The sequence below is a fragment of the Chanodichthys erythropterus genome, chromosome 13, assembly GCF_024489055.1.
Source record: "Chanodichthys erythropterus isolate Z2021 chromosome 13, ASM2448905v1, whole genome shotgun sequence".
In the NCBI taxonomy this organism is placed as follows: domain Eukaryota; kingdom Metazoa; phylum Chordata; class Actinopteri; order Cypriniformes; family Xenocyprididae; genus Chanodichthys; species Chanodichthys erythropterus.
In genome coordinates this window covers 7,436,905-7,457,058 of record NC_090233.1, presented here as the reverse complement: position 1 = coordinate 7,457,058, position 20,154 = coordinate 7,436,905, and the positions used below count along the sequence as shown (strand labels likewise).

General features: G+C 36.5%; 1 protein-coding gene across 5 annotated transcripts in view; it reads right to left on the bottom strand.

The window, feature by feature from the left end:
- Positions 1–20,154, bottom strand: part of rasa4 (RAS p21 protein activator 4) — a 51,867-nt gene extending 31,713 nt beyond the window's left edge. For 2 of the 5 annotated variants that reach the window (XM_067407405.1, XM_067407406.1), the window contains exons 1-4: positions 19,644–20,154; positions 11,602–11,658; positions 10,172–10,285; positions 8,980–9,041 (exon numbers count right to left, since the gene is read on the bottom strand). In XM_067407405.1, coding sequence (XP_067263506.1) covers positions 8,980–9,041; positions 10,172–10,285; positions 11,602–11,658; positions 19,644–19,708 — 298 coding nt within the window. In that variant the 5' untranslated portion in view covers positions 19,709–20,154. The other 3 variants (XM_067407403.1, XM_067407404.1, XM_067407407.1) reach the window with 3 other exon arrangements.

Sequence of the window (20,154 nt, the reverse complement as noted above, 5' to 3'; positions counted from 1 at the left end):
GAAAAATTGACTAATCTCATAACTTATCAAAAGTAGTTATTTGATGTTAATAGATGTTCACTAACAAAATTATGTGGGCACAGATCAAACATTCTTAATTTTCTTTTTTCAATACACTGTAGGATTATTTTATTTTAATACACACACATACAGAATCAGAATATTAATCTCAATGGTGACATACTTCATGCCGCAATGCATCCTGGGAGCCGTTGTTGAGATTAATATGCTGATTCTGTATGTCTGTGTATTCAAAAAATCCTACAGTGTATTGAAAAAAAATGTCTGATATGTGCCCACAAAATTTTGTTAGTGAACATCTATTAACATCTACTTTTTATCAGTTATGAGATTAGTCAATAATTTTTCTTTAAGATTATTAAAACATTTCTGTTCATTGTTTCTTTTGCAATGAATTATGTGCTTTAATAAACACTGTTACAAAAACCACAGACTGACACAAAAAGCAAAGTCAAACTGCCCAACTAAAGGAAACACTGATCACCACAATGGTACCCAAATATTTTCAATAAAACATTAACATTTAAACCTCGGTTAATTCTCAAAAAGAACGGTAGACAAATGACAGAAATAAAGTCAGTCTTGTTAGTGATAAGAAAGATTTAATGTCTTTTCAGTTGATTTCTTTTAAGGCTGTGGCTGAAGTCAGTTGTAGTTCTTGTGTTTCTCTTTCCTTCAATAATTCTGCATGTTATCATCAGGTGTCTTCAATGTTGGCAATAAAAACGAAAGAGTTCTTAATTCATCTTTGACGTCTGTCTGTTATTCAGATGTTTTTGTTTAAATTTGACTAATTTTAAATGGTTGACTATTAAGGAATTAATTTAAGTAATTCTTACTCAATTCTTATTTGTTGAATTTAATTAACAATATTGCTTGTAATCTGTTGCCACAATTTTATTGAGTAGATATAACTTATTTTTACATTGTAAATCTCTTCCTCCATTCTGCTGTGTTGCAATCAGTCAGGTGAAACACAAAAACAAGGATGCAAATAAGATTTCAGAGTTTTGGAGAAAGGAATAATGACTTGAATAGGGTATAAAACAAGCCATTTTACATGCTTTCATAGCATTTTATTTCTTTCCCTGAAGTCCATCTAATGTTAGTCAATGATAGAAATATGTAACATGTCATGTGTAAATGTTTAGTAAATTGAGGGCTGCAGTTGTTGAAGAACCATTTTTGTATTTTGTAGAAAGCTTGACTAACGGACCGTCAAACCACCCTGATTTTGCATTGGTCATGTCTAAAATTGTAAAATGAGTTCTTTTGTCTTCATGGGTGTGGAGGCTTGTTTATTCCTGTGGCCTGGTAGGCAGTTTTTCCTCTTGATTAGTATTCCAGCGTATCACTCGTCAAGGTCCATTTTCCTTTATTGCTCTGTTGAGTAGCCCAAAAATAAATTGGGTCTGCCAAGGAAAAACTTTCCATTTAACTGAATGAAAAAAAAAAAATTCTGATGCTTTCATTCTATTTTGTGGAACTGAACATGATTATAGCATCTAAATACGCATACATTTCATATTTTTGTTTGAAGCTCAGATAAATTTGTATCTTAAATATACCAGACAACACTGACTGATAAAAAAAGCATTTGAATTTAAAGCAGACATCAAGCTTTCCAGGAAAATTCTGTTTGTTGTTCTTGGGTATTGCTCAAAAGAAATATGTTGAAAAGAAAATGGAATGCAAAATGACTATAATAAGCAGAAAATAGTGTGAAATAACCCATCCCTCAGTTCAATCATCCAACCCCTGAAACTACATGACAAAAAACATGACAGTAATGCAGATGAATTTGTCCACAAACAAGTGGCACAAATGAAATCTATTTGAAGAAAGGGGAAAAAAATAAGCTAAAGTGAACTAAATGAAAGTAATCTTTCCACAGATACAGTATTCATAAAATAAGAAAATGAAACATCAGGTAGGAAGCTTTGACTGACAGTCTCTTGGCAGTTAAAGGTCTGCCTCATAAATATGTTCAAAAACAGTGCCCCCCACCCCACACACACAGAGCCAACCTTTAAAGAGTCAAGGTCTCTGCTTCAAACAGATGCTGAGCCACTAGCCAAAACTCTTTACAACAGAGCATTCTTCCTTCACTTGCACACACAGGCTAAATGTTTAGAATACAAAAACAGAGAGTAAATAATAATAATAACACCACGATTTTTGTATTTTCTTCAGAAAATGAGTGGCCTGTGCAAAAGTTGCTGCTGAGATGCTAGTGAGTTGTGGGTGTGTGGCAAGCAGGGCGGGGCCTAGAGCCGTGGGAACGGAGCGAGGCCGGCGGTATGATTGCTCATCAGCTCATGCTGGTCTCAAGTCCCACAGAGGAGCTCCAGAAGGATAAAAGGAAGAGTGATGACAATGAAGGCAGAGCAAAGGAACAGGGAGCTCGCTGCCGGGTGCACGTAGCTGAAGGAGCCATCATCATCCGCTAGGAGGCTGAAGAGTACGGAGCCATTGTAGCAAATTAGCTCAAAAGAGAAATATGAATAATTAATTATAACTTGTTATAATTTATTAGAAATATTTGGATCAGTTAATCAAATTAACTTGATGTAGCTGAATTAATATTACAATTAACTAATCTGTTCGTCCAGTAAAGACTCAGTATTGACTGTCTATCAACTCTTCAGAAAGGATATTTCTTGTGGCCACAGAAAAATAACTCTTTTTAGCATGTAGCTCTGATCACAATCGAAAAACCAAAACAGAACAGGGGAATGAAGCTATGAAAAGAGTTATTTAACCATCAGAAAAGTATTACAAAGCACCTTTGTTAACAAAGGGGTTCACAACTTAATACTAGATTAACAGCGATGTAGTATATTGTACAATACTTGCATCTGCCTTAGTTGTTGAAGAGCGTCCGGATATACAGTCTCAGGAGAGAGTTTTGATGGTTTGGTCCAATGGTGCTGAAGTTGCAATCGATTTCTTTGAATGAAGAAACAATTATGAACTTGCAGTGTTATGGTCGAAGAAGGTACACATGGCCTGCTGTTTTGAGGCCTCTTGGGCCGGGTGAGCTCTCACACGGACAGCAATCGGGAGAAGAAGTAAGCACTGAGGGAACTTTGTGTTGGCTTTTAAGTTCCACAGAGGTCACATTTCTTAAGTTGTGGCTTGAACAATGAGAAAGGTGCAATTTCCAAGAGGGAAAGTTCCTTTGTTTGGAAGCTGACACATTTGCATGATCACAGAGATTTGGTAGTTTGTGTGCCTATAAGCTCTCATTAATATAACAAGCATACAATGTATTCTATGAGAGGATGAAGTCCACCAAAGTGTGAGTCATTGAGGATTATTTCGATAGGAGACACCACATAGATGGGGCTACGTTAAGTAGTTGTTCTATCATCAGGCATGCATAATGCAAAACAATATAAAAGACAGATATTAAAAGTAATAATACACAAAAAATGTACAGGGGAAATGCATGTTCATTCATTAGCCAGATTTGTTAATGAATTAGTGGAGAGAATTCCATTTCTATGGGACTGCATGTCAACAACCGGGGAAAAAACAAAACTAAAACACAGACAAACCAAACATAACCCTGACATTTCCTCCCCATCAAGAAGGTGTGACTATGTTCCTTAAAAACATTCAGAGGAGGGCAGGGGGGGCCTTTAGATGAGGATGCAGGGCTGGTACACAGGACAACCCTGGATGGGGGAGGAACCAGGGAGAAGACAAAGGAGGCAGTAGCCAGGGAGGAGACAACGGTGGGAGGATCCAGGGAGTAACCCCCAGCAGGAACACCAGGATGTAGGCCCATGGTGGAGTCGGAGGTGGGAGGATCCATGATGTAGCATTGGTGGGGATGCCAGACAGAACCAGGGGATTGTCCGACAGAGATGCGAAGACCCAGAAACCGGGCAACACTTAATGTCCTGGAGTGTTTGATGAGTGGGGACGAGCGGCCAAGGTGAAGCTGGAGGATCGAGGTGGAGCCAGCATGACAGAGGACTGAGGTGGAGCTGGAGGGAAGGAAGAGCCCAATGGAGCCAAAGGGGTGGAGGGATGAGTCACAAACAAAGGCCTGGAAGTCCATGGCGAAGGCAGAGCCAGAGGACAAGGAAGCCCTGTGGAGCTGTAGAGATGACGGTCCCAGGTGGAGCCGAGGGAGTGTGAAGCCAAGGTGGAGTCAGGCTTGTATGTTTGTTCTAACCATTTCCGTGCATATCCCATACATTTGTAGCAGATGGCTGCTTTCATTTAAACTCTTATTCAAATTAATTGAGTATTCTCCTTTTAAGAAACGATCCACAGCATTGAAATGCAGGGGGAAAATGCAGATTAAAAGATTTAACTAATATCCTCAGGGCTTGCACATTCTTCTATGCATCTCCATTCTAAGAATGTCATAATTAGAGTATATATATGCCAACCTGCATAATAAGCCACCGTTCCGCTGTCAGCTAATTACACACCATTCTGTTATCTGTGTGGTTAGACTATGATTTGACTTATTGCTAACTTGAATGTTCACACCCTGTCAAACCAAGGGAAACTTGAACACAGGGCTATTTCTGTGCTCTGCCGAATGTGTCCTTTCACTAAATGCTATTTCAGAGCCCTTGGAGAAAAAGGTTATGTGAGGCCATTTGTTCGTTATAGCTGCAGAGAGGGTGAGGGTGGGAAGAGGACAGATAAAGAGAGGGAAAGAACCAGCATAAAGACTCTTTCAAAAGTCAATAAAGGCTGACTTGTGTTATAGTTACTGTCAGATCCACTTCTTTTAGAAGCATCTTATAAACTCTTTGGCACATTTTTATCATACCATGCCTGGTAAGGACATGTATACACTACTGGTCAAAAGTTTGGAATAATAAAGTTTTTTAATGGTTTGTTTAAGAAATCTCATATGCTCACCAAGACTGCATTTATTTCTATCAAAAATACAGTAAAAACTGTAATATTGTGAAATATAACAATTGAAAATAACTTTTATTTTTAAATATATTTTAAAACATAATATATTCTGTAATGGCAATGCTGAATTTTCAGCATTGTCAGTGTCACATGATCCTTCAGAAATCATTCTAATATTCTGATTTGGAGTGCAATTATTACTGAAGCTCAATTATTAATAATAGGTCTTCTTTACATCAATGTTGAAATCATTTTTTGCCACTTAGGATTCTTTGATGAATATAAAGTTCAATGAACAGCATTTATTTGAAACAGAAATTTTTATATACACTGCTCAAAAAAATTAAAGGAACACTTTTTAATCAGATAATAGCATCAAGTCCGTCAAACTCCTAGGATATTTATCTGGTCACTTAAGTAGCATAGGAGGTTGTTAATCAGTTTCAGCTGCTTTGGTGTTAATGAAATTAACAACAGGTGCACTCGGTGGGCAACAATGAGACAACTCCCAAAACAGGAATAGTTTTGACATTTATTTTCTGACAGTTCACTGACATTTCTTTTCTGACAGTTTTTCAGTAGTTTTGCATTGGGCTAGGGTCAGTGTCACTACTGGTAGCATGAGGCGATACCTGGACCCTACAGAGGTTGCACAGGCAGTCCAACTCCTCCAGGATGGCACATCAATACGTGCCATTGCCAGAAGGTTTGCTGTGTCTCCCAGCAAAGTCTCAAGAGCATGGAGGAGATTCCAGGAGACAGGCTGTTACTCTAGGAGAGCTAGATATGGCCTTAGAAGGTCCTTAACCCATCAGCAGGACCGGTCTCTGCTCCTTTGTGCAAGGAGCAACAGGATGAGCACTGCCAGAGCCCTACAAAATGACCTCAAATGACCAAACAATCAGAAACAGACTTCACGACGGTGGCCTGAGGGCCCGACGTCCCCGAGGGGGCCCTGTGCTCACTGTCTGGCACCATGGAGCTCGATTGGCATTTGCCATTAAACATCAGAATTGACAGATTCGTCACTGGCACCCTGTGCTTTTCACAGATAAGGGCAGGTTCAACCTGAGCACATGTGACAGACGTGAAAGAGTCTGGATAAGCCGTGGAGAACGTCATGCTGCCTGTAACGTCGTTCAGCATGACCAGTTTGGTGGAGAGTCAGTGATGGTCTGGGGAGGCATATACATGGAGGGATGCACAGACCTCTTCAGGCTAGACAATGGCACCCTGACTTCCATTAGGAATCGGGATGAAATCCTTAGACCCATTGTAAGACCCTGCGCTGGTGCAGTGGGTCCTGGGTTCCTCCTGGTGCACAGGAAATGCCCGGCCGCATGTGGCGAGAGTATGCAGGCAGTTCCTGGAGGATGAAGGAATTGATACCACTGAATGGCCCACAAACTAGCTTGACCTAAATCCAGTCGAACACCTCCGGGACATTATGTTTCGGCCAGGTTGCACCTCTGACTGTCCAGGAGCTCAGTGATGCCCTGGTCCAGATCTGGAAGGAAATACCCCAGGACACCATCCGTCATCTCATTGGGAGCATACCCTGACATTGTCAGAGATGCATACAAGCACGTGGGAGCCATACAAACTACTGAGTACCATTTTGAGTTGCTGCAATGAAATTTCAGCAAAATAGGTTAGCCTGCTGCATTATTTTTTCACTTTGATTTTCGGGGTGTCTTTGAATTCAGTCTTCTGTAGGTTGATCATTTTAATTTCCATCAAACAATGTGGCATCCTTTCACCCAGTTCATATCAGTATAGATATCCAGCATGATATTTTTCCCCACTGAGATCTGATGTGTTGTCAAAGTGTTGTAATTTTTCAAAGTCCTGTAATTTTTTGAGCAGTGTATATACTATAAATATTATATATAGATATACTATAAATATTATATTTATATATATATATATATATATATATATATATATATATATATATATATATATATATATATATATATATATATATATATATATATATATATTATATATATATATATATATATACTATAAATATTATATATAGATATACTATAAATATTATATTTAGATATACTATAAATATTATATTTAGATATACTATAAATATTATATATATATATATATATATATATATATATATATATATATATACACACACACATTTATTTATAGTAACATTATCTTTACTGTCAGTTTTGATCAATTTAATGCATCCTTGCTGAACAAATTTTTTCATCATTGAAAATAATATGAAATGTTTCTTGAGCACCAAATCAGCATATTAGAATGAAAAAAAGTAAAAACTGTCAAAATGGTAAATTCAGCACATTTAGTAAATTAGATTTTAAAATACATTAAATACAGTTCTTTTACATTGTAATAATGTTTCACAATATTACTGTTTTTACTGTATTTTTGATCAAATAAATTCAGCCTAAGATGAGCATTTGAGACTTCTTTCAAAAACATTTAAAAAATCGTAATTATTTTAAACTTTTGCCTGTTAGTGTACATATTCAATGACAGCAAATTGTGGGGAACAATACAAGGAACTGTTGCAGGCCAGATATGAAACAGCATTACCCACATGAGAACCACAGCTCAATATGTTGAGAACTGCACTAACCCCTAAGCCACAACACTGACAGAACTGCTGCAGTCCTGAAATGGGGCTGGTGTTGCTGGGCAACATTTAACAGGATCTCGATCATCATTAGGCTATTGTTAATGCTAACAAGCCGAGTTGCATATTTAAACAATCATTATTATAACCTATCTGTCTGAGACACCAACACAGAGAACTAAACAATGTTAATGAATGGTGTAATTTAGCTTTTCTATTCCATCACGGATAGCCTGCGTTGTATGACTAGTCATCAACATGAGATGGGGGTACAATGAGTGATGCTTTGTTCCATTTTGTGTCATGATAATGGATAACCCTGCCGTGTCCTTGCCCCTCAGGCCCAATAGACAAGTTACAAGCCTAGACAACCACAATGACTCACCAGCACTCAAAACGCCACCTCACAGGAACCCCACCAGAATGTGTGGTCATATACACAAGGGAGTTTTCTACTACAACGATGTTGATTTAAAGTCATCTCATGCAGTTTTTCTGTCAGTTTTCCTTATCAGTATTGTTTGTTTTTTTTTTCGAATAAAAAATACATTTGCTTGAGAAACATTTTGAGCAAAATTATGTACGATATTAAGACTTGTTTGCAGAAAATATGACTAATTCTGCTCCTTTGGCCATATCCACACCATAGTGTTTTTCCTGAGGCTAGTGTAGTTTTTTTCCCCCAATTGTTTTCAATGGGAGTGCCACCTTTTTTAAAAGAACAGCAGTGTGAAGAGGCTCTGAGCATCTATTTCATGCTGAGCACTTAGCATTTTTTACCGGTCGCAGAGAATTGAAGAATGTTAAACTTTGGTTAAAACGCAACGCTCATCACTGTCACTTTTTACCCAGTCGTCCAATCACAGTGGAAGAGTCTTCATCTAAAACTAGTGCCAGAGCAAGTACATTACATTGTTACATCTACATTTTATCTTCAGAAACCAACTATTTGCAAAATCAGATTCTACTAACAGTTCCGTGGATATTCCGTATCATTGCAAATATAAAAAATGCTGCACTGCCAAAACTCTCTAAAGCACTCGCAGCAAGGCATTTTCAGAAGAGTGCTGGTGTTTTCAGCTGGCTAAAAATGCTTTGGTGGACACACAGACTTAGAGTTATGGGTTGATAAAATCTCTAACCTTGGTATTAAAAAAAGATGTAACAGTTTTAACTAAAAATGACTTGAGGAAGTTTGTGGCTTTTCACAGTCACATGACACTCAAGTGTCTTATAAATTCCAAAGTTTAAAATCCACATGTATGACTGCGTGTGACTAATAATGGTATGTCTTGATTATTTGTCAAAACCTTCTTGCAACACTCGTCTTACAATCTGTCTTGTTGACACTGAGAAATGTCTTGTTGGTTCTGGACATTGATTTCCCATTTTACCACAGCGACTGAATAAAGACCGTAAATACTCTGTAGAAAATACTCTCTTACCTTGAGGTTTAGCAGTGAGAACCTCCTTACTGATTGACACCTTCCCAATGACATCATCTCGGCTGTGAACAGAACAATTTTAGAGACTGGAGGTTTCTACTGAGCAGCATAAGCAGCATAGGGTCCCACTTTATATTAAGTGTCTTTATGGACTAACATTTAAATTAATCATTTGATAGAATGCACTTATTGTGTACATACATGTTTTTAAATTGTACTTATTTAAAAAAAAAAAAAAATTACAGCTGTAATTACATTGTAATTAACCCACATTCCAATACCACCAAACCTGTCCCTATCCATATCCCACCTTTATAGAAGCAAAGATGTTTTTGTATTACAGCATGAACATAGAACAATTGTCAAACATTGTACCTAACATTTTTTTTAATGTAAGTACATAGTAGTTAATGACACCTAATATAAAGTGTGACTGACATAAGACTTATATGAATCACAGTTACAATTCATCATATTAATAATTTAAGTAGTTGAAGATGAAGTGGAAAATAATTAGTTTTCTACATTTTCTGAAGAAAATACCCATGCAAAAATCACTTAAATGATGCTAGCGTGTTGTGGGAGGATCCAAACAGGAGTCAATCGGTGCATCTGAAATCACAAACTGTCTGACTAGGTACTACATTTGAATTTCTTGAATTTCTTCGCAACCATTAAAAAAGTACATTCTATATACTGTGAATATGGGTAGTATGAATGAAATTTGGACATTCTACATCCGTCATGTTGTTACTGTCACGTGACCTAGAGAATTAACAAATTGAATGCACACTCTAGAATCTATACGGAAGTAGTAGGTCATCCAGGTACTTTCCACCTACTATTTTTTAATACTGTGTATTCAGACACAATATTTTGGCATATTGTTTTTCGCATACTGTATTTATAGTAATCAATTTTGGTAACTTAAAACGCAACAACAGTATTCATTTCAGCATTTCAACTTGTGCATTCTCATTTCCAGTTTTGTGGTTCAAACAGCTGCTCAAACAGCCAGAGCAATGTTTTGAAAGCAACATTTTAGGGGAAGTCAACATTAACAAATGGCTTACTTATAGATGTCTCTGGACATCAAACTTTAACAGGAAAAAGTATTTTAATAGAAAAATATCACACACTTCACCTTCAACCATGTAAGTAGTAGATCAAGTAGTAGTATGTAGGTTCAGACCTGAGAGAGTCCTCATCCAGCACATAAAAAGACACTGTACGAAAGTAGGGAGGGAGATGGACGGTGTATTCTTCACCCCAAAATGGAGACAGTGTCTTCCATATTGTTGCTGTCCTGAGAGATATATATAAAAAAAAACCTATTACTCCTCTGCACACAATATAGCCAACAGTCAGAAGTAAAAAGAAGCTAAAATCATCACTGTGCCTATAAATGACAACATCCATCCAATGACATTTTGGACATCAAATATGTTATTTCTTCCATATAAAAAAATCAAATTTAAGTCAAGTCTGAATCAGAATATGCTTAAACCAATGTTATTAAACTAATCTTAAACTAAAACTATTAAACAATGTTTTCATTCATTGAATTAAAGCGGAAATAAAATAATAAATATTAGATGAAACTTAAGAAACTCAAAGTTGAAGTGCTAAAATCCCCTAATTTGGTATAAAGAATGTCTGGAAAATAAGCATAAAAGCATAGATTTTTATTTAAACATAAACAAAACCAGACAGCTGTTTTTCTTTAATCATAGTTAACCAAATGTCAATATCCAATCAGAAATTCTAAGCAAAGATTAGATTGTTAATTGTCTAATGCAAGTGTGTTTTGTATATAACATGTTGTAATGTTGTAATGATTAGCATAAAGCTAGCCTAAGGAAACAAACATCAGACTACGATCCATACTTAACATTTATTTACCATCAGATTTGGTATACCGGGGAAAGAATGTGACTTATTGACCAAAGAAATCATTGTGGCTCAGAGAACACTCACAGTAGAAATTAACAGTATGATTGTTAAACCTTTCAGTTGATTGGAAAGTAAGTTATTTTTATAGAAACTGGAAATAAAGTCACAAAAGAGAGTGAATAACAAATAAAACAATATAATAAAGTCAGTAAGTTCAGATCAAAATTCCAATTTTCTCAATTCTCTCACTGTGGTAGTGGTTCCTAGCAGTGTTTTCATGCATATAAGATGGATTTTCATTTCTGTACCTCCTACTCTTAATTCCACGTGGAGCACCAGGAATCAATATGCCCACACTGTACTGAGGGTCATAGCATATATTATATATATATATATATATATATATATATATATATATATATATATATATATATATATATATATATATTGCGTTTTGAACCTCCAGCTCAAACATTTCAAATCAGAGGTTTGACCTTTATATAGCTACCAAGTGTGGAGGTACAACCACACAGCAATCTATGCACGTGAGGGATTTCAATTATGTGGCACAAATTGAATCAGTTCTGCTTCACAGAAAATTTCATTTATAACCTATTCGGTTTATGATAACTGACTTATTATAGGCTATATAGCAACACAGTCCAATATTAGATCACCAAACACTGGGGCTCAAATTGAAATGTCAGGGGAAAAAAAAATCATACCTACCGAATTATTGCCTCATTATCAATTTTCACGATGCAGTATGGATCACTGCTTCCAGTTCTGCAAGTGAAATGATCAATAATGTTATTGCATACTGGCAAAAGCTCAATAGTTATTAATCTCATGATCACACTTGATTGGTTTCCAGAAACTTAATTGCATGCTAATTATGATGCTGTTGCTCAGCAACAATGTTATTGAAATATACATTTATGGTTTACAAGGATCAATGAAAAATATTTTTGTCTTCTTATCATACTCTTTTATTCATAAGGTTGTAATTATGATTAAGAAGGATTTTAAAGCATTATTTCATAGAAGAATCTTTTAAAGTTCCACAAAGAATCTTCCTGATGTACTGGAGCTTTGAAGAAACTTACATGAAAGAATTGTATAAATCTTTTCATTCAAACAATCTTTATCCATCCAACCATGAGATTAATGAGATTCCAGAGGGAAGTCATTTATGGGGTCAATGACAATAATATATTAAATCTAGTTTAAAGCATGTTCCAAATTCAGTATTCATGTTATTTTTAAGAAAAGTATGTATGAAATATATACTTTTATATAGCAGCTCTTTCTGGTTCTGGAGAGCCATGCGATATTCTAGTGATAACAGCACTCTTATCTTGTCACCATTTGTATCACTCCACTTAAAGCGACTGTCAATGCCGTGCAAATTATTTGCTGCTGTCTCTTATAGAGGTTAAACATGAGATATAATTAATTTAGGGTACATAAAAAGGGTAATCTTTGGTCTTTTTAATCTATTACTTGTTCTTAAGCAAATCGTATTGGGCTATGTTAAATTTAATAATTTAACATTAAGGCTATATTTAACTTACATCCTATAGAGCACTGCTTTTGTACATTTTCTATTGTCATTTATAATGGCTATTGTTGTTCATTTAAATATTGTTGTTCAATAAATATTATTTTCTATAAATAATATGTTGTATTTGGTATTGAGAAAGGGTCTGTTAGTGCATAATATGGATTGAGTGAAAGCTACAATAATACACATGGCGGCAAATTCCCTTAATTGTAAAAAGGAAAAATACAATGATCGCTTTCCTCAATGGACATTTAAACGGATTTTTACAATGGATATTATGTATATTATGGACATCGACCTGAAGAATGAACGTTATATCAGACACAGGTAATGCTCGCTCTGGCGATCTCTCTCTCTCTCTCTCTCTCTCAGTAATACTGTACAAAATACAATGAGTTTCAATGGAGGGACTCAACATTCCTTTGTTACTAGTTCTAAAGTGACATTTTAGAATTAGTAACCAAGCCTTGGTCAAACTGTCAAATTGAGATTTGAATCAGTGGCAGAAGGAAGTAGTTCTGCAAAAAAGAGGGTTTTAAAGACAATCTGTTGTTATTTCTTACACACTTCTTTCTTATTTATTTAAACATGCCGTCGAACTGTTGTATAAACACAATATCACACTCATAGCCATGCTATATGGCTGTATACCAGCACGCTGTGATTACCTATGGCCGAATCACAGCCGCGCTGATTTTGCTCATATACATTTTTTTTTCAAGTCATTCATAAAGATCATTATATTTTAAAACCTGAACTAACCTTGTCATAAAAAAAATCATAAAAATCATGTCTTATTGACATTAGCCTTGTTCGAGATGCATCGTCGCTGCGCAGACCGATCGGCGTATGAGTCAAAGGTCCTGTCTATGATATAATTTCCTCTTTTATGTTTTTTCCCTGTCTTTTTCTCTACATAACTTTGTTGGTCACACAACATGTCTTTGCTTTGGCATTAAAAATAAATATGTAATATTTTAACAAAACTGCTTCATTGCTTGTATTTTTTCTAAAATAATAATAATAAAAGATTATGCCAAACTACTTGCAGATCATTTCCTGTCTTGATCTTGTACATGCAAATTAAGCACATTCTTATGGGATAAATGGGAAATGCTAACACATAGCTTTTTCCAGGTATTACACACTCCTCCTTGTAAATTACAAACATTAGATTTAAATTACAGGCATATAATAATGTCTTCCTGTTCTTTGTCCAAAAAATAATACCTTTTTTGTGTGTATATGCCATTTCCAATATTTTAAAATGAGAGAACTTCCATTTTCATTTCGACATGCCACTGTCTGATAGGTAAGCATTTGTTCAATGCAGTCTGTCTCAGATGAGCCGTGAATTGACAGAGAGCATTTATAGAAATGTCCGTTATCACTGTGAGGATATTGAAATTCCTCTGTGGAGGTAATGACTGCCCTTGGCAACTTTAGTGAGCTGTATGAGTATTTGTGTGTGTGTGTGTGTGTGTGCGCGGAGAGAGGAGAATGAGTGCATCATGTGGTGATTCATCTTCGCCTGTTGTTATCAGTGTAATAGGGAAACCTGTGGCTGTCAGAATCAGGTGCTACATCAAACAGCACTGAGGCTTGGCAGTTAAACCACATACTATCATCCTCATGCCACCTGCAGGAGGAGGATAGAGATGATGACAAAAGAAGGAAGAGGAGAGATTCCTCCCTCGTTCTCTCTGCTTCTCTTATCTTCTGTAACCATGATGTTCTGTTTGGGGACTGAGAGACCCCAGAGTCATTTTACTAGTTAAACACATACTTGAACTTTAAAGCTATCATGAAATTAAATTCCCCCATCTATTTTGTAAATTCAGGTTATAGATCTTTTCTGAATGATTTATCCATGTAGGTTTTTTTTTTTTTTAAATTTGTTATTGACCTTGTAATTATTAATCAAAATCACTCAAATGAGATCACAGCAACCAAGGATCCAATCAATTCCCTTAGGAAAAAATCAAATCCCGTCTACATTCTTCTTGTTCAAGAAGCCATTTCACTTGGATATACGTCACAGTAGGGATAAAAGACTATGGCATCCATTTCATGGCGACTTTAAACTCGTATGTACATCACAATATGAAAGAAAATAGGTCTGTTTCAACACGACTTTAAGTATCAGGCTGTTACTTCTTGACTTTGCTATCAAAATATTACTAAAATTAATCATGCTCCTTCATAAAAAGGACATTGTCAACTATCTTAAAATGCTTAAAGATGATGAAGTGCTCATTGCGTAAGATGCTTAAAAACATGAAGCAGTGGCCACTAAGGGTCTGTTCACACTTGTAGTTCAGCTCTCTTGGATTGATTCATATGCACCAAAAAAGAAAATGATACATTAAGGGTGCGTTCACACTTGTCATGTTTGGTTCGATTAAAACGAACCCTGGTGCGATTGCTCGGATAGTGCGATTCATTTGAACATATGTGAACGCTGCCATCGGAACCCTGGTGCGCACCAAACAAGCGGACCGAGACCGCTGAAAAGATGGGTCCTGGTCCGCTTCCAAATGAACTCTGGTGCGGTTCGAATGATATATGAACGCAACACGGACCAAAGACATGTAAACCAACCAAAAACAGGAAGACGAGACCCTAAAAAGGACAGAATCCTCACGCATGTCGGTTTTTCTTGTCATAGTCGCGAGTTTGCCCATCACAGGCATCAGACGCGCGTCTCCATGCAGCAGATCATTTGTGTGTGTGACAGAGGGATTCCCGCTGCTGTTTTGACTACTTTACACATTTTATAAGCTCTTCACGAGTTCCCAGCTGGCCAAAATACCATTACATGCAGGCTATGCACCACTACTGCATTTACCTCAAACAGCATTGTTTTGGATGTTCGGTAAGTTCCATCTCAAAATAGGCAATACGTCATAAAATCCGACCAATCACGTTGTGAATGTATCCCTATGCCTTTAGGTTCGGTATCTTTTGGTTCGGTGATAAAACTGCCAATCTGAACGCTAACCGGACCAGGACTAAATGTTTTTTTTTCTTCTTTGGTCCAGACCAAATGAACCAAATGAACCACAAGTGTGAACGCACCCTTAGGGTGCGTTCACACTTGTCATGTTTGGTACGATTGAAATGAACCCTGGTGCGATTGCTCGGTTAGTGCGGTTCATTTGAACATAATGAACGCTGCCATCCGGACCCTGGTGCGCACCAAACAAGCGGACCGAGACCGCTGAAAAGATGGGTCTCGGTCCGCTTCCAAACGAACTCTGGTGCGGTTCGAATGATATATGAACGCAACACGGACCAAAGACATGTAACCGAACCAAAAACAGGAAGACGAGACCCTAAAAAGGACAGAATCCTCACGCATGTCGGTTTTTCTCGAACTAAAAGTGTGAACACACCCTTAGTCTTGGTTCACTTAGCATTCACGTCATTTTTAAGACCGAACCTAAAATGACAAAACGACAACAAAAGGCTTTTATGATGTATATTTTGTGACAGTGCTTACCAAACATCCAAAAAACCACTAAATTAGTTCTAAATTAAATGCGCTCATTGTATGTGCATACATATGATGGTCTTTTTACCAGCTGAAAACTCACAAAGAGCTCATAAAATGTGTAAAGGAGTCAAAGTAGTGGCAGGAATTAATCTGTTACAAACACAAATGAAGATCTTCTACAAGGAGACGCCGTTTCCAACGCCTATACCGAACTGTAATGGGCAACATAGCTCCTATGACGATATAAACCAGGGGCCATATTCACAAAACATTTTATCTTACCACTAAGAGTTCTCCTAAATAGCAGTAAAAGTTCTTAGCTAAGAGTTTTCACTTAAAACCTATTCACAAAGCTGCCGAGACTGCTGAAACTTAGGAATAGACTGAAGTCTTAAGCTAAGAGTAAGGGCGGGGTTGACCTCGTTGCTATGGAGTATACACACAGTGATTGGCTGATGGGGGAGGAGTCAGCGATTTAATCATAGAAATATTGTAGAATGAAAAATAAAGGTTTTAAAATACAAATGTTGCCCTATTCAAATAAATATTTTTTAATAAAAAAGTCAAACTAAAATGTTGCCATTGTTGCCATAAAGGTTTTAAAATAGGCTGTGTCACTAATGAACCTAGTATATAGAGTTAATTGTAAAACCACTGCCACAGGTAATCAGACAATATTTATTTATTTGTTAAAGATAAATTAGGACTGACACGGCCATTATTTTAAAGAGTTTCTCCTAAATCGGCAAGTTAGGAGCTACTTTTAGCCTTAAGATGTTTTGTGAATACGGCCCCAGGTATGTTTGAGCATTTTAGGGTCACATCTTGTGACACCATGTCCTGTTTTTTATTCATTTAAATGTCTTTGGTCCGTGTTGCGTTCATATTCCAATCGAAACTCAAAGTTTATTTGGAAGCAGACCAAGATCTGTCTTTTCAAGGGGTTCAGATGGCGCCATTCACACTTACTCAAACAAACTGCACTAACCGAGCCATTGCGCTTGAGTTCGTTTTAATCCAAACCTGCCAAGTGTAAACACACCCTATAGATGTCAGTCTGCATGTGTACATGGATACTGTAACTAATCATCATATCATGTAATTAATTTGATTTGAATTTTTCATTGAGTGACACTCCTACACTCTAAAAAATGCTGTGTTGTTTCAACCCATTTGTGTCAAATATGGACAAACCTAACCGTTGGTTTAAATTTTTAAATTAAATTTTTAAACCCAAGGGTTCAGTTTGTCCATATTTGACAAAAACATGGGTTGAAACAACCAAGCATTTTTAGAGTGTATTTTTTACACACACATCTTTGGTTTCTCTGGGACCTAAGACATAACAACGTTTAAGTCATCTCAAGAGAACATGAGGGTTAAGTGGGTTCTGTGTCACAAATACATAAATGTGGCTTGACAGAATCCAGGCCCGTGTTACAACGGAAGCTCTTTAACAAGCTACAAACTCATCTGTCTGCATGCTTTACACTTGGGCCAATGGGTTCATTTGTTATTGTAGTGATTCTGTCTTCAGACTATCATCTCTTGTTGGATCACACAACCAACTGTACAGTTTAGCTGTAACTGACGGAACACAAAACTTACTGCCAATGGAAAAAATGAGAAGCTAAAAGAATGAATTATGCTCTCAAATTAAAAAAAAAAAAGACACGATATGACAGTGCAATTATTAAATCGCAAAGGCTGTGATTTAATTAAAGGGTTAGTTCACACAAAAATGAAACTTTTGTCATTAATTACTCAATCTCATGTCGTTGCACACCCGTAAAACCTTTGTTCATCTTCATAACACAAATTAAGATATTTTTGATAAAATCCAATGGCTCAGTGAGGCCTTTATTGACAGCAAGATAATTAACACTTTCAAATGCCCAGAAAGGTACTAAAGACATATTTAAAACAGTTCATGTGTCTACTTTAATGTCATGAAGCGACAAGAATACTTTTTCTGTGCCAAAAAAACAAAATAACTTCACTATCTAGTGATGGGTGATTTCAAAACACTGCTTCATGAAGCTTTACGAATCTTTTGTTTCGAATCAGTGGTTCGCAGCATATCAAACTGCCAAAGTCCACTGGTGAACCATTGAAATTTTGAAAATTTTCAAAAAATTTTGACGTAATGAAGCCTGGTTTACTGAAATCACGTGACTTTGGCAAATCAAAATTAAATCAAAATCTGAGGTATCAAACAGTGCAGGGCGAGTTACACGCAGGGTTAAGGGTTTAGGGGAAAAAAAAAATATTTTACTGATTACTGACAAGAATATCAACATCTGATTGCACTTTCTATTTATAATAATCTTGTAAAGTCTCAATCAATGAACATTTATCACAGTAAACAAGTGCTCATTTCCCTTTGCCCAGGTGCTGATTGCTCACCAGCTGCTTGATTATAATTAGCCTATCTAAAACAGTCCACAAATCTTTCCAGAGCCTTGCAATCATTTGAGGAAAGGTGCATACTATTTACTAAAGCTCAGCCAGGGCATGTGTACATAAAAAGGGATGGTTGTGGAGTGTTTGTGGACAAGGTCTACAATCTCTCTCTGTGCACCGTTTGGCAACGTCACCACAGTGTCAATACAAACACTCCACGTAACATCTGCTCCGATGGTTCGGCCCACTGACTAATTCAGCAAATTTGATAGAGTGACTAGTAATTTAATTTAATCATACAAGGAAGTGAAATCAGTAACTCAGGAAGAGAAGAGCAGAGAATCACATTTTCTTTGCATTGACATTACCACACTGTTGAAATGTTAATGCGGATGTTCTAAGCAATAAAATCATTTCCTCAGAATGTGGGAGAGCAGTCATTTCTGCAAATAGAAAACCTATAAACCGTTGTCATCTGGGCTGTTGTGGTCAAAATTATAGACGTGAGTTTCCAGCTTTATACGAGACAAAGAAAACAAAGCTGAGTGCCAAATTAATTCACTGTGAAATGCTGCCAATTTCAAACAGGGAACCAATTAACAAGCTTAATTCATTTATTCTGCTCATTAAGGGTCTGAAAAGAGTGTTTATACAGTAGTTTGGCATGAGCTTCCAAACTGAGATAAATAACTCTGAGTGTAAAATACCTGAATATGATCGATGAATCTGATGATATGGTTGATATACTAATGGGTAATATCTAATAATAATATTGACTGAGAGAAATGCACTATATGTTTCTGTTATAATTCCCTTTACAGGGAGCATCTGTGGCAAGTGAACAAATTACATAATAAAACAACTTTTTAAATTTCATTAATTTAAACTAAAATCATCATTTAGATATATTTATATCACACATCATATTTATATGATAAATGCTCATTGGTGGTAATACAGAATAGGTTATCATTTGTAGAATACACTTGTTTTTCAAATATAGTATAGGAGGATATAGGCAATATTCGTTCATTTTTATGTATAAAATTCCAGAACTGCTCTTTAAAAATCCATAACTCCTATTTATTTTATCTGTCATTGTAAAAAAAAAAAAAAAAGTTTAATGTAAAAGGATTTTTTTCTTGCTTTTTAACACTGAAATGCTCTCTATAATGTGGTATTTGTGAATATATATCTCCCAAATCCTGCTTTCAGTTTATGTATCATTATGTACACTGAACACATGTCTTCCCACATAATTCTGTGTAATTCATCATATAATTATCACATAAAGTCATCAACACTTACATGTCCTTGATTGGCAGGTTCTTTCCTTCCACAATCCTGATGAACAGTGTGCTTCGTTTAGCCATGCTGTCATTCAGTGACTATATCACGCGCCGACACTTCTTATTCCTTCAACAACGCGCATTCTTATAAGCATTGCAGAAACGATAATGTCCACAAACAGGCTGTTCTATCTATAAAGCTTATCATATGTAAACAATGTGCTGAGAAGCGGCACTGCCGTTCGGTCCAGCGGGTCGTCTATACAATCCACGCGTTACACACAGGCGGGTTTGATCTCTGTGGGTTGTTTGTAGGAGGAGGAGTGACTGACTAGAATAAACACTAGAATAGAGAAGGTTATAGGCTGACGCGACGCGATAAAACTACAACGTTCCCTTTAGAATCATCGCAACTGCTTATAAACTGAAAGTACGCGACTGTAAGCGGCTTTGTTGAATATTGTGGACTTTTGACGAGGTGTGGCGTGACTCGACGCGACGGGTAAATTGAATTCTCCGTGTGAGGGGAA